At 30.3% G+C, this 15,356-nt stretch overlaps 1 protein-coding gene across 1 annotated transcript in view; it reads left to right on the top strand.

Moving 5' to 3' along the window:
- The window catches only part of LOC134709849 (uncharacterized), a 56,678-nt gene extending 43,971 nt beyond the window's left edge, over positions 1–12,707 (top strand). The window contains exons 4-5 of the mRNA XM_063569981.1: positions 9,889–10,106; positions 11,970–12,707. Coding sequence (XP_063426051.1) covers positions 9,889–10,106; positions 11,970–12,147 — 396 coding nt within the window. The 3' untranslated portion in view covers positions 12,148–12,707. The remainder of the gene's footprint in view (positions 1–9,888; positions 10,107–11,969) is intronic.
- The last annotated feature ends 2,649 nt before the right edge of the window (positions 12,708–15,356 follow it).

Here is a 15,356-nt window from a genome sequence, read left to right as displayed (position 1 = left end):
ACCTTAATCTGCCTTTTTTGTCACCACAACATAAAAAAAACAAGCTATAAATACAAAAATATATGAACAAAACTTACAACAGTGCTCTATCCTGAATGTGTACTAAATATTCCAAATTGTCAGAAACAGCAGAATAATTTAGGAAATTTGAAGCCCCAGGGGCAAAAAATTTTAGAAAATTGCCTACCCCTTGGTCATAAAACAAATAATTTAACTTGTAAATGCTATGATTTTATGATTTTAAAGTTTTTGATATAGAAAACAATAACTGTGCTTGGAAGTTCTGGAAAAATCATATGTTAGTTGTCATCTCTATAACATTTGTTGTGAATTTATATCTCAGACTGGTATCTGCATACGTACAACTATTACACATATTGCTTTGTTTTAACACTTCTAGTATATATATATTAGCTAAATTGTGTCAGGTATATGGTAACAGATGATACTATTGTGACAAGAGTTCTAAACTGAACATTTAAGGCAGAAAATGTAAACTTTAATTGACAAATAGACATACAGTAAGTTGTGGACTGAAGACAGAGGCAGGATAGGATTCTTTAAATAATCTTGAATGTTGTAATGATTGGCTGCTAAACATTACATTTATAGTATTCTGATATGCTCTCAATATGCTATCAAAATAGGTTCAAACAGGTTCTAGACATTATATATTAATATATTAAAAAATATGCAAATAGGGTAAGCTGGGAATAAATTAAAGTCTTATTTTCAATTCTTTAAAAAATGAAAGAGGGAAGGGTATGCAATGTACAGAAAAACGGATTTTATAGAGTTTTCTATTTAAATAAATGTTTGTATAGGTTGCACTTTGGAAATACAGCTGTTTCTCAAACCACGCCTCTTTTGGGGAGATCTAGAATATTTGTAGAAATTAATTTTAAACCTTAAGCGAGATGTAGTATGTTCAACTCCTAGTTAATAAACTTTTGATGGTTTTTTTCACCGCACTCATAAATTTTATAGTATTATAATTAGAGGTCGGTGAATTTAAAACGTATCCAATAGTACATGTAACATATATGTTTAATTTAAGGAGTTTAAAAATAGTCTGAGTCTGACCCCGATCGCTTGAAAACTGTAAATTAATTTCTAATCCGTTATTTTTATTTCTATTTTCAGAAACTGTGATACTTTTTTTTAACACTTGAATATCAATTTATCGCACTTAAGCTGTTAACAATGGCCTTACCGATACAGATTTAACTGTAAGGTACCCTGAAATTGTTAGTATCTATAAGAACAGGGTTTCATATAGATAAGTATCATTTTCTTATACTAGTATTTCATATTAGAATAATATAATTAAATACAATGTTCAATAATAGCATAATTCAAATTAATTATATACTTTTTTACAATTAAATATAGTGTTCCATAATAATATAATACACTTATCCGAAATTGATTATATTGTGTCAGTTTATCTCGTTTATCAATAACATGATTTAAGTAAGTGGAATATTGATTTTTTTATCGGATAAGATAAGATAAGATAATTTTTTATTAATCAATCATGGTGCCCAAAATTTGAGCTATACAATCAAATGAATGAATTACAAAATAAAGCACAGAAAATGATTAGAATGATTAAAGTACATTTAGACAACAAAACAAAAAACAAAAAAACACATGAATACACATTTACACTAATTGACCTGATAAAAACCAAGTTATTGACAAAACATAGTTATTATGGGTGCCACTGTGACCTGGAGAACTTACATAATTCTTTATAGTACTAGGTCTATGGGAGACAAATCCTGATCAATTTTATTTCCTATATATATCTATATATCTATATGTACGTCTGAGTCAGTGACAACCCTACAACAGATGTATCCATTGGATCGCCATCAATGATGGTGATACATGGCTGTGTACATAATGTATATACAACTCGTCTAAACATCAACCCAACAATGTAAGATCTGTAAATTTGCTTTCGCAAATTTTTGTTTCTTCCCTGTAACAATAACATCTGCATGCCTTATATATCATGTACTGTAGTACGCCGCTAGATTAAAACTGACGTGGAAAGGTAACACATGACCAGCGAAAGCTATTTTTTTGAGAGCCCAGGTGGTCGTGTGGTCTATCGGGACGGCTGCAGTGCAGGCGATTTGGTGTCACGATATCACAGTCGCATGGGTTCGAATCCCGGCGAGGGAAGAACTAAAAATTTGCGAAAGCAAATTTACAGATCTAACATTGTTGGGTTGATGTTTAGACGAGTTCTATATATCTATATATATTTTTCTTCTATTTTTTTTTCTTTTCAAACAACAATATTTTCTATAATTTTCTTTCGTTCTTCAAAAAGGGAGTGCAATAAATTAAATAAGTTTGAAGTAACAAACAAATCCTCAGATGAAAAAATCAAAACAAATTTCAATTCATCAGATAATTTTGAAAATTTTTTGAATTTGGAATTCAAATTACAGAGATGTTGAGATCGAGTATCTTTTAGAACAGGACATTTTAAAAGAAAATGTAGTTCGTCTTCAACTGCGTTCTTACATAGCTTACACTTTCTGTCTTCAGCTTAAATCCCAATATACCTCCCTCTTTCGATTTCAAGATCATGACAGCTAGTTCTAAATCTTGTGATTATTTGCCTGTCTTTTTTTTAATTCATTTTTAAATATGGTTCAAACATAAAAATATTTTTAAATTTTCTGTAAGTTCTTAATTTATTGCCAGATTGTAAATTAGTACACTTCCCAGAATTGCTTTCTAAACTAGCTAACCAGCTTTCTTTAATTTTAATAGTTAAAGATGTTTTTACCTTTTTTAGAATATGGTTTTGTTTAAAGTTTGACTGGTTAACAAATAAATATTCTAAGTCTAGAAATTTAAATATATGTTTAATGCTTCCTATCCAAGATTATGTTTGTCCATAGAATGAGACAGATTTATGGCTTCCCTTAGAATAATATTTGAAGGTTCAATATCTTTCATAAGATGGATCCAATATTTTACCATATTCATTATTACATAATACCGTGTAGGGAGTGAACCTAGTTCTCCTCTACATGCCATATTTGATGTTTTTATATTAACTCCAAGTGAAAATTTACGAAGCTTAGTTTTAATTTTCTCTAGTACAAGATAATCAGTTTCTTTTTATATAAAGTTAACCAAATGTATTTGTTTCTTATGTGGTATATAACCCCAAATTTCAGATCCATACAACAAGATTGGTCGGATTGTATGGTTATAGATGTGTAATAAAGTACTAGGTTTTGGGCTTTCCACTGAAAAGGTCTGCCTTAATTTGAAATATGCTTTCATTCCTTTGTTATAAAGTTCTTTCTTTGCTTTTTGGAAACTCCCAGATGATGAAAAATGTATACCTAAGTATGTGTAGTTCTATATACATTCTAAAGTCTGGTTTCCTAATGATATTTTAATAATTTTAAGTCTTCCTGATTTGTTAAATACAAGAACCTTGGTCTTTTTGTGTTAACTGTCATTTTATAATCAACTGTTAATTTATTTAATTTGTTAACACAATTTTGAAGTCCTTGCTCTGATCTTATCGGATTTTTAAGCTTGTTTTAAGGTGAGAGCATGCTTTTTAATGGATATGTATTATTGAATTGGGCGATTTTATATCTTATTCTACTTCGATTTTAGACTTATATAAAAATATCAAAAAATTGTTTCCTTTTTGAAGAAATTTTTTTTTGTATTAAATTAAAGTTTGAAGTTCTTGGACTATAGTATATTTTTTGTGTAGCTTGTAGGATCTTACGTATTCGTGAAATTCATATTTAAAGATATTGAATACATTATTATATTTATTACTTTGATTCGATACATAGTATGATTTGTAGATAGCAAATTCTAAAATTGTCAGAATTATATTGGATCCAATATACTCGCTATCTGTTATTTTGTAGCTATTAAGTTGATTTTTTTAAAAGTCATATGAAACGAGTCAGTGGTGAAAAATAATGTTTGTCCAATTATCAAAACAATGCATGTATACATCATAAACTTAGTTCTCTGTGCAAGATTTTATCATTATTTTCGCAAATTTATCATATAATCGTCATTTTTTTTCTATCTGTTTGTTATGATTCAACAAATATGGCTGCTCATTAAATGCCGTGTTTTGAAGCCGAGTTTTGTCGATTTTCACCTTCTAGTAAACAAATCACAAAAGGCATGGGTATTGAGCACGTGTTTAACATGTATAATCAGATATTTGTTTATTTCAATGACAGATCCATGCGTATTGTGGTCACCGGATTTTTACCAGGAGGGTTACGCTCGGGTCACTATGTATACTGAAAATATGTCGGCGAATTGCTTCCTGGAAGCAAGCAATTAAAAATAAGTTAACTTCTTCTAAATGTGGACAAATTACAGAATTTTCCTCAGAAAAAGTATATGTACATAAGTTGTATAATGAAAACTATCCATTTAGTTATAAAAAAACCATATGCATATTTGTTTTTAATTTGAGGTTTCTTATGACTTTAAGAAAATTCATTTGAGATAAAATTTTATTTAAAATTTCCCAAAATTCTTTTAGAAATTTACATTTGAGAAAAAAAAGTGTTGATACGTGTCGTTAAGTTGACAAAGTTGACAATACGAACTAGATTTTCCATTTGTAGAGATTTTCTCTTTTCGATAAAATGTAACTTATCAATTTCCATCTAAACGTTTAAAGTTTATTCAGTTTTAAATGTTGGTGTATAAACTTAAACATGTATTTGGTAAAATTAAAATTTATTTCTACTTCTTTTTTTCTATTTGTTTATGCCAATGTTTGGAGAAATCTTTTGTTGAACGAGCAATTGATAGAAGTTTTTGTTGCTTAAATTTTCAATTTTAATGTGGTCTTTGTTTATGTTGATAAAAAATCTGTTAAACTTTACTTTCGATTTGATTGATTCTTTTAGCCATGAGGTTAGTCAGTGTTTGACTTTTGAAATTTCTGCGATCCAATTTTGGTGTTTCGAAGTTTTTAAAATATTTTATCGTAGGCAATTTTTCCATTGTCGTCAATAATATCATTAAGATAAATGTGTATCCAATTATGCATAATACGCGGCTTGTTTTGAAATTTTATAAATCTATAACCCCAGATAACTTGCTTTCTTATCTCGACAAAGTTTTTTAATTTTGTGTTTTTCGTTTCATGAATTAAAATCCAACTTTTTATAATTTCTAAATAAAGTTCTGGAATATCCTTAGTTATGTCAAGGATTTGTATTTTCGAACTATACAAATCCTTGGTTATGTGATCTAGTTTTTTTTTAAAGTTTGGCTGTTTAAATTCATTCTAAAAATGAGGAAATTATCCCCTTATTTATTTAAAAATAGCTTTGGTATCAATGTCCAATTTTCTTGTTTTGCCTGTAGTAATCTAGAGACCCATCTTATCTTAAGAGAGCAGAAGTAGCTTTTTATATCGGTCATATTAAGCTCTCACTGGTTGTATTCTTCTACCAAAGTATGTCTTTTAACTTTGTCTTTCTTACCATTCCATATAAACTAAATATTTCTCTTTTTATATAAAGTATACTTGAGTTGCTTAAAACTGTAACATTTGCTAAAAAAGTAAATTGTGGTATAATGAGGGTTTAAACTATTACAATTTTACCTAACAATGTTAAGTTTCTCTCCAAATCTATTATCCCAATTCATTTTTCACAATCTTTTTTTTTTTTATTAATGCCGACATATAGACCTTGCACTTTAACGGGTTTATCCGTAAAATTAATTTCATCTACTTTATCTCTCCATTGTTTGAGTTTACTAATTCAAATACCTTCAGTTTTAATTTTATTTAGTTGTTATCAAGAAAAAGTTCCAAAAAAATCGATAATATTTAATGCTGTTCGAATTTTTTTTTGATTTTAGAAATAAAGTTGTTTCATCAGCAACTTGTGTGATTTTTAAGCTATGTGTTTTACTATCAATTTGTTATTATATGCCTCTTATATTTTTGTTTTGCCTTAGTTGGTAAGCAATTATCTCTACTGATATTACGAAAAGTAAAGAAAGCTTTCCAAAAATCTATGAACAAAATAGCCCTTCTATGTTAAACTTATTTGCGTAATCTATAACATCTTGTATTTGGCGTAAATAAAAACCTATAAATATGTTCTTTATGTATCCTGTTTGATCAGCAATATTTATTAAATTTAAGATTTTATTTATTCTCAAACTAGAGTGTATGAGAGTATTTTGAAATCACTATTTGATAATGATATTAGTCTATGATTTGCAAGTTCTTATAAATAAGATTCAGTAAACTTTGTCTTTGCGTAAATGGAAGATGTTTATTTTCAAAGCTTAATTACATTTTTTTCCAAGAAGGGGTCCAAGAAGTTCCATTTTTTTTTTATAAAAGTTTATACTTATCCCGTCCATTCCTGGACCTCTGTTTAGTTTTTAGATTATTGACTGCAATAGTTAATTCTTCCGTCACAAGACTTACTTTCTTCTTCTGACAATTCAAAATTTACGTTTTGTTTCAGTATGTTATTTGGAACATCTTTGTCCGGTGTTTGTTTAGTGTCGTATAGATTAGCATAAAAATCTCTTTCAAGTTTTAATATTTCATCTTGATCTGTTACTATTACCCCAGTGTTATTTCTCAGTTTAAGTATTGTCTTTTTCGTTTGTTTAGATTTTTCAAGACCTAGGAAATACGCGTTATTTTTTCTCCTTTTTCTACCCACTCTTGTTTTGATCTTATTTGAGCTCCTTAAGCTTTGTATTAATATTGGTTTTCTAGCGCTTTCTCAAAGTGGATATTTTTTCTTTTATAAAATCATTTTCTTCATTATTAAATTTTTCATATAATATTTCAGTTGTATTACTAAATTACGTGTTACGTTTTTTTTTCTATTTTTTTTCTTTCTTTTACTATACTTTTAAATACTGTATTTCTTTATTTCCAATTTTATGGAATCCCATAGAAGTCTAGGATCTAATTCATATCTTTCTATCTCATTACTATGTTTTTGTATGATTTTATTTATATTGCCTTCATATTCTTTCTCGTTGAAAATACCGTTATTAATTTTCCAATACCCCGGGCCTCTTGTTTCAGTTGATACGGAATGGAATTATATGGATACTGCTTGGTGGTCGGTACTTTTAATAAGAATAGGACTTGTTCTTAAAACTTGTTTGATATGTATTTAAGTTTTAATGTAAGTACTTAACTGATATCTTGTTCCATTACGAGTAGCGTTTTATAGATATAGGAAGATGTGGTGTGAGTGCTAATTAGACAACTCTCCATCCAAATAACAATTAACAATTTATAGTCACATACAAGCCCGGTTCTTGTATAGAATGTATCGAGGTACTCGCAGTACCTCATAATAACAACAAGTTCTGCATTTCATAATATTAACATTTAATTAACATTGTTTGAGTTGAGTGTAAATAAGCTTCATTGGCGTTTGGTTAGAGATATTTGTAATGTTCGTTATCCTTATTCAAAAGTAAAATAACAAAAATACTGAACTCCAATGAAAAGCACATTAGTAAAACGAAAGAGAAGAATGCCAAAATTTACCATTCCACAATAACAGAATGGTGGGATTTTTTAACGAGCCTAGTCAAATGAATATTACAAATAAATAGACTAAAGCAGATAAAATAATAATTTTAGATTGTTAAAAAAAAGACATAAATGTTGCTTTGTACAGAAAAAATAAGCTACTGCAAGCAAAACAATCTTATTTTTGACTTGCCTATTTTGTAATCAAGTGTGTGGATAAGAAATGTTTTAAATTGGACGAATTTAAGAGAAATAATTCGAATAAGAGATAATTTTTAAACTATTTAACATGTTTAATGTGCACCTTTTTATTTTCAAATGGCTTACTTCCATGTACATATCGGATCATAATCGCAGATTATTATTTTTTTGATGCGGTATAACCCTTAATTGAATTATCGTTAAATGCGTTGGAAAAATGCTAATGTCTAATTAATTGACATGGTATAGTCATAGCATTGTTGTACTGTTATGCTGTGTATAAAAGCTGAGTTATATCAGTGAAGAGATGTGTTATGATTGGCAATTATTCAGCTACCTACCTGAACTAAAATGAAATGTCCACCGTAAGGTTTCAGTTATGAAAAAAACCTAGACAAAACAGTCTACTATATAAAATATTCAACAATCATAAATATACAATTGTTTGGGTTTCATAGGTCAAATATTAAATATTAATAACAACTGCGACGATTGGAAAATGAGTGAAATATTAACTTATTACGCGAAACATGATATTTATATTTGGTACATGATTTCTTGCAAAGTATACATGATAATGAGGTCGGTTCCCTTGACTTCGACCTAATTCTATGGATCAGTGATCAAAGTTAAGGTTACGTGGTCAAGTCTCTGATACGAAAATCTATAGATCAACTATATTTGATGTATGGAATGATTTTCATGTGTACATTACCATTTGGCAGGTTTTGTATGACCTCGATGTCAGTGTCATGGTTCCTTAGACATTTTTTTGTTTTTGTGGTTTGATCTATTTTTCAGATACAGTAATCTTAAGATAAATTATATTTGATGTATAGAACACTTGTGAGATTTCACGTTTGTCTGTTAGGGTTCATATGACTTTTACCTTATTTGTATCGTTCATTGTTCAATTATAAATTTCCGTAATTTTGTTAGTCAATCGAATACCATATAAAATAGGTCAACTAAAGATATAGGAAGATGTGGTGTGAGTGCCAATGAGACAATTCTCCATCCAAATAACAATTTATAAAAGTAAACCATTATAGGTCAATGTACGGCCTTTAACACAGAGCCTTGGCTCAAACCAAACAAGCTATAAGGGGCCCCAAAATACTAGTGTAAAACCATTCAAACGGGAAAACCAACGGTTTAATCTATATAAAAAACCCAAGAAATATGTATAAATTACATAAACAAACGACAACTACTGTAAATCAGATACCTGACTTAGGACAGGTGCAATCATTGGCAGCGGGATTAAGCAGGCTTCACTCAATCAAAAAACGTAAATTAACACACTATGAACGAATACATTTGATCTTTTATATCTGAATGCAAATGCACAGTAAATAAAATATTAGGGACAAACATTCAAGGCCGAAAAGCAAACAAACAAGTCTTAACTAAGCCATGGCAAGACACCACTGCGAAATATTAAACCCTTCGAAAAAAATAACTTTTACAAAAAAGGTTTTAATATAGATACAGGTAAATGAAAAATAACTTTGTCGTTTTAGGTATACTACTTATGTGTATAAAATTCTTCCAATAATGAGGAATACCAAGAAAGTTCTGTCATATAAATTCACTATTTAACACTAGGTACAAATTGGGGTGAATATCAACAATAAAACTATACAATTAGAGCTAGCTAAAACTTTCCAGTACAGATTTAAGGAGAATAATCTTGAAGTTCATACAAATGTAGTATGAAGAAGTGAAAATTAGAAGATATTCCAAATAATCAAAGCTGGTATATAGACAAGATCCATTTTAATAAAAACTAACAAAAAAACATTTAAAATAGTAACAACAGGTCGAACTAACAAGAAAATACGATTTGAGAGTACTTGCAGTTACTACATTTTTGTAACAGCTAGTTAAAAGCCAAAACAATTAATAATAAAAATCATGCATCAAGAACTATACTACGTTTTTGGAATGAGTGTCGTGTACATGTCTGTTTTTCAGAATTCATCTGACCACTACCTTTTTATAGAACATTGTAAAGGTTTAGTTTATTTGACTTTTAGTAAATTTTGATATTACAGATTTTACACATGATTACAAAAAAGCTGACATTTCAGCGTGTGTACTCTTGTCTCATATTATTTCTATTTCAGTCAGAATTATTGCCAGCGTATCCTGATGCTGCTGCATTTACTCTTAATGTATCTTTTTTCATAACGGACTGGGGAGTTTCAGGAGTAGAACCGTTATTGACCAGTAAATACATACAAAAAACGCTTCCACGATTCGAGCGCTATAAAAATTTATACCTTCCGAAAAGAATACAAAACATAAATACTCATGAAATCCAACCAAAAGAGGGATACAAAAGGTACGTATTTTTCGTTTGAGATTTAAATCACAAAAAAACTGGACTCTGAGGAAAATTCAATCGGAAATTCCCTAATCACATGGCAAAATAAAATGACAAAACACAAAAAAAAAACCGAATGGACAACAAATGTCATATTCCTGACTCAGTACAGGCATTTTCAAATGTGGAAAATGGTGGAGTGAACCTGGCTTTATAGCGCTAATCCTCATATTGTACGACAGTCTCGTCAAATGCCGTTATATTTACAACGATGCGTTGACAAAACATACATAATAAATAAAATCTTCAAAATATGGGCACAACAGTCATCACTGTGCTACGATTTTAAAAGAAACCATTTTACAAAAAAATTAAAAAAGCATCTATCAAATTAAAAACACATTCATTGCTTTGATTGTCTGATGTCAGACAATTTATACGTCACATAGAAAGAAATTTTGTCGTTCAATGCTTATACAAAAAAAATATAATTTCACATGGGGAATGTTGGCATACAGGCTAAACACATTAAAGGTATGTTATAATCATTGTCAGAAATTATCCGAGATTTAAAATTGTGTTTCTTTTTATTTGTCTGTATATTTTTAATACTTTCTCTTTATTCTTTATATAAAACAAAGAAGTTGTGGTTTGATTGCAATGAGACAACTCTTCTTAAGAGAACAGATGACACTGACATAAAGAGCTTTACGTTATCGAACGGTTTTGCCTCACATTCAGCTATATAAGGCTTTTTTCGCCTGACTTGTTTAAACTTTGTCATATCGGGGATTGTTTTTAAGCTGACTACACGGTATATGGGTATCTCATTTTGAAAACAGTGCTGTGACCTATACTTGCTTATAAGTAAAATTCACGTTATTTATAATCTGCTGTTTCATTGGTACCACATCCCCTGTTTCTACCTTCATCAATACATAGAGCGGTTTAATTTAAGATAATTTTATATTATTATCAGATAATGTCTAAAAGTTCCCTAATTGTCTAAATAAATCGAATATAACGCCAAAAACTGTCTGATTTCCAGCAATTGTGAGTTTGAGTAGGTTGTCTTGAATAAATACCAAAAGCACGTTTAAGACTTTCGATCAATCGGTCCTTCTGTTAGAATACTCCATCATAATTATCGAAGAACAGGTGTAAAAACAAGAAGTACCTACACATGTATCAATACTTCATGGTTGCGATTTATGTTGTGTTCGCAATAAAAAAAACAATATATTTTTTTTTATCAGATTCGTAATTCTGTATAGTGGCATCTTCAAAGAAAAAGTAAAAACTAAAATACTAAACCCGAAGGTAAATTTAAAAAGTTGACGTTCATAAAACTTGACATATTCAAAAGCTTGACCATATCAACCAAATAAATGACAAACAACTGCCATTCTCCCCATTTGGTACATGCAAGTTCCGAAGAAAATGATTGTACTTATCTAACGTTATAGCTAGCGTAACATTTCACTTGTATGACAATTGTCTATAGATCTGTTGAGTAACCCAAACCAACCCAATTGTTCAGCATGACAAGGATTATGATAAAGAGGCCAAAATAAAAACTATATACATCACAGACATACAACACACCTGACTTCATACAAACGTACAATTGAATCTGACAAAAATGTCAACCATACACGTTATTGTTGTTCATAGTACATACACTATAATAAAAAATACTGTGTAATTCATTACATGAAATAGTATTACAAGGACACACATAATGGAAGAAATAGTCATGCGTCCAAATCGTATCTTCTGAATCATTCTTATGGTTTTAGTGAAAGAATATTTTATGAAGTAGCAATAAATGTTAGTGACAGTACGTAAACCATAAGTCATAACTACATATTTCTTTTTCAGAATTCTACTTAGAACTCACAATGTTGTTCTATATCATTATAGAAAATGTCCACGGGATGATAACAAGTGGAAATACTGTATGCATATTACACCATGTATTGATAAAAAAATGTATCAGTTGATGCCAAAACTGCTTAGCAATGTGATTGACGTAAAGGCTAGAATTGGTATCTCTTGATGTTCAGTTGTTACAGGAGAACACAATATCAAATTTTTTTTATATTTGGATTTGAAGTATGAAACAAGAGGATAGTTATTCTTTTGGAAAACAAATAACAGCAGAGACGCTTCTCTACAATAGTTGCACCCTGAGGCGTAACTTTTTTATGAGAATTTGACTGACCAGTGGATGATCTGTGACGTGAAATTGGTCTGGAAAACCATTATTTGCAATGCCTTACAGAAGAACTTGGAAAATGATGTTTAAAATGTTACCTTTTAAATAATCTTCAGTTGTAGATTATTTTGAATTTCAGTATTTGGTAAGCACTTGATGTTGCACGTTGACTCATTTATATAGCTTCTTCTAATGTTGTGCTTTTTCACCACTGTCCCAGTTTTGGTATTGTGGGCGCGCCATCAAACATATCTAAACTCCGTAAAAGTGTGTATGTGCCTGTCCCAAGTTGTGTCTGTGCCTGTCCCAAGTCAGGAGCCTGTCAATCAAAGGTTGTTGTTTGTATTTCTGAAATTATTTCATACATAAAACAGACCGTTTGTGAATCCATTTGATCTATGTTCATTTCGCATTTATTAACTTTCATAGCGTACTTTGAAGTATTGATTATGCCAAAGCCAATACAGTGACCTATAACATTAACCTTTTTCTCATTGGCCATCATATCGCATATACAGTACTTATTGTATTATACATTTTCGCCTAAAAACTAGGTTGGTCCCCTCCGTAAAATATCCAGTATGTCTTCGAAATATACAAATATTAAAAGTTATGAAGCCTATTCTAGTTTTGAAGCATTAACTACAATCCCCTTTCCTTTCATGAATGTGACTTTCCGAATTAGGCTATTTACCGGATTTGTTATCACATAAGCAACACGACGGGTGCCACATGTGGAGCAGGATCTGCTTATCCTTCCGGAGCACATGAGATCACCCCTAGGTTTTGGTGGGGTTCGAGTTGCTTATTCTTTAGTTTTCTATGTTGTGTGATGTGTACTATTGTTTGTCTCTTTGTTTTGTTTTCGTTTTTAGCCATGGCGTTGTCAGTTTATTTTCGATTTATGAGCTTGACTGTCCCTCTGGTATCTTCCGTCCCTCTTTTACAACTTCCAAACAAATATTTTGTATTGAATGTATTTTGTATTTATTGAGTTTAATGTTTTATTGATGCTTAAATCAGATATTTTAGTGATATTGTTGATATAGGAAATACAATCCCCAATCCTTCTCTCTGTAGTATGGAACCTTGTAGTACAATTTTAGAGAGATCCATACACTTGAACACAAGTTATTGTCTGGTAACTACAACAATACTTGTTGTTGGACCCTGATTCTTGCATGTTCGGGGCAATTACCTCATACTCTATCCCTGCCTTACCGTTGCAATATGGAACCTTATTGTACGATGCATGATAGATCAATACACGAACAAACAAGTTATTGTCTGGAAACTACAAAAATGTTTGTTTGATGCCCATAATTCCTATAGTGTTGGAACCAAAACATATCTTAACCTTCCTTTTGAGGTATTGAACCATCTTTTAGAATTTCATAGAGATCTCTCCATTTAATATAAAATTATTGTCCAGAAACCAAATGTGTCTTCGGACGACGACACCACAGAGGATGACATTATGATTTATTAAAACCCTAAAAACAATTTGCGATTGTACAAAAATTGACCAAAAACAAAATTAAACATTCAATCTTGAAGAAAAATGTCAAGGTCACATGAAAATAAAATTAACGGTACTAATTTTTTTGCACCAGATGCGCATTTCGACAATACATGTCTCTTCAGTGATGCTCGTGGCCAAAATATTTGAAATCCAAAGCTTATATAAAAGATGAAGAGCTATAATCCAAAAGGTCCAAAAAGTATAGCCAAATCCATGAAAGAAATCAGAGCTTTGCACGAGGGAGATACATACCTGCAACCGGTTATGTCTGCTTTACAATCATTTCACACACCAAATATAGTTGACCTATTGGTTTCAGTATCGAAGATAACCATATAATGAAGTTGAGGTCAGGTAAACCCTTTCCGATAGACATGTAGATATTGCAAAGAACCAATATACCAAATACTAGATATAGGAAGATGTGGTGTGAGTGTCAATGAGACAAATCTCCATCCAAATAACAATTTATAAAAGTAAACCGTTATAGGTCAATGTGCGGCCTTCAGCACGGAGCCTTGGCTCACACCGGACAATAAGCTATAAAGGGCTCAAAAATTACTAGTTTAAATAAACTCATCATAGATACCTGGACTTAATTTTTTATATACGCCAGACGCACGTTTCGTCTTTAAAAGACTCATCAGTGACGTTCGATTCCAAAAAAGTTAAAAAAAAAAAAAAAAAAAGCCAAACAAAGTACGAAGTTGAAGAGCATTGAGATCCAAAACTCCTGAAAGTGTTGCCAAATACAGCTATTTTATTACAACTTAGGCACACGTATGGTGCTAAAAGAGGGTAACAATATACATTAACAATTATATATAGAGATTGCCTAAAAATGTAATTTTAACACAGTATTTAGTATGTAAATATAAGAATGTTTAAAATATTTACAAAATGATGAAAATAAACGCAATATTTCGCTAGACCAACTAGCTTTATCAAGCTAACAATTACATATATACTTATACATTTACAAGCAAGACACACAATAAATTATTAATTGCAGTATGGACTTTATTCAATTTTGAAGGTTGTACGATGATAAATATATGTTCATTTCCGTGCTATTTGGTCTCTTTTGGAGAGTTGTCTCATTGGAAATTATATCACACCCTTTGTGTATGTTCAATGTGAACAAAATTAAAAAAAGACTAAAAATGTTAATGTTAGACCCTTTGGACCTGAATATGAACCAATTTGAAAACCAGACTCAAAATCAAAATTCTAAATACAAAGTTACATTCAGCATATCAAACAAACTTACAAATTCAATATTTGTTGAAAGCAAATAAAATTAAATTAACGACTTAAAATTCGCTCAATGTACACCAATTTCAAATATGACCCAACAATTAGAAGTAGTGTACACGATTAGTTTTGGCTAATCAAAGAGACTAAATGATTATTGTTGTAATGAAATCAAACACAGTTTTAATTCGGACCCTTGAGACCTCAATGTTGACTTATATTAAAAACGGGATCAAAAATCCAAAATTTCAATATACAGTTTGAATTAGCATAT

This window comes from Mytilus trossulus, chromosome 1 (genome assembly GCF_036588685.1).
Source record: "Mytilus trossulus isolate FHL-02 chromosome 1, PNRI_Mtr1.1.1.hap1, whole genome shotgun sequence".
NCBI classification, from domain to species: Eukaryota; Metazoa; Mollusca; class Bivalvia; order Mytilida; family Mytilidae; genus Mytilus; species Mytilus trossulus.
This window is presented reverse-complemented; position numbering and strand designations above follow the sequence as displayed.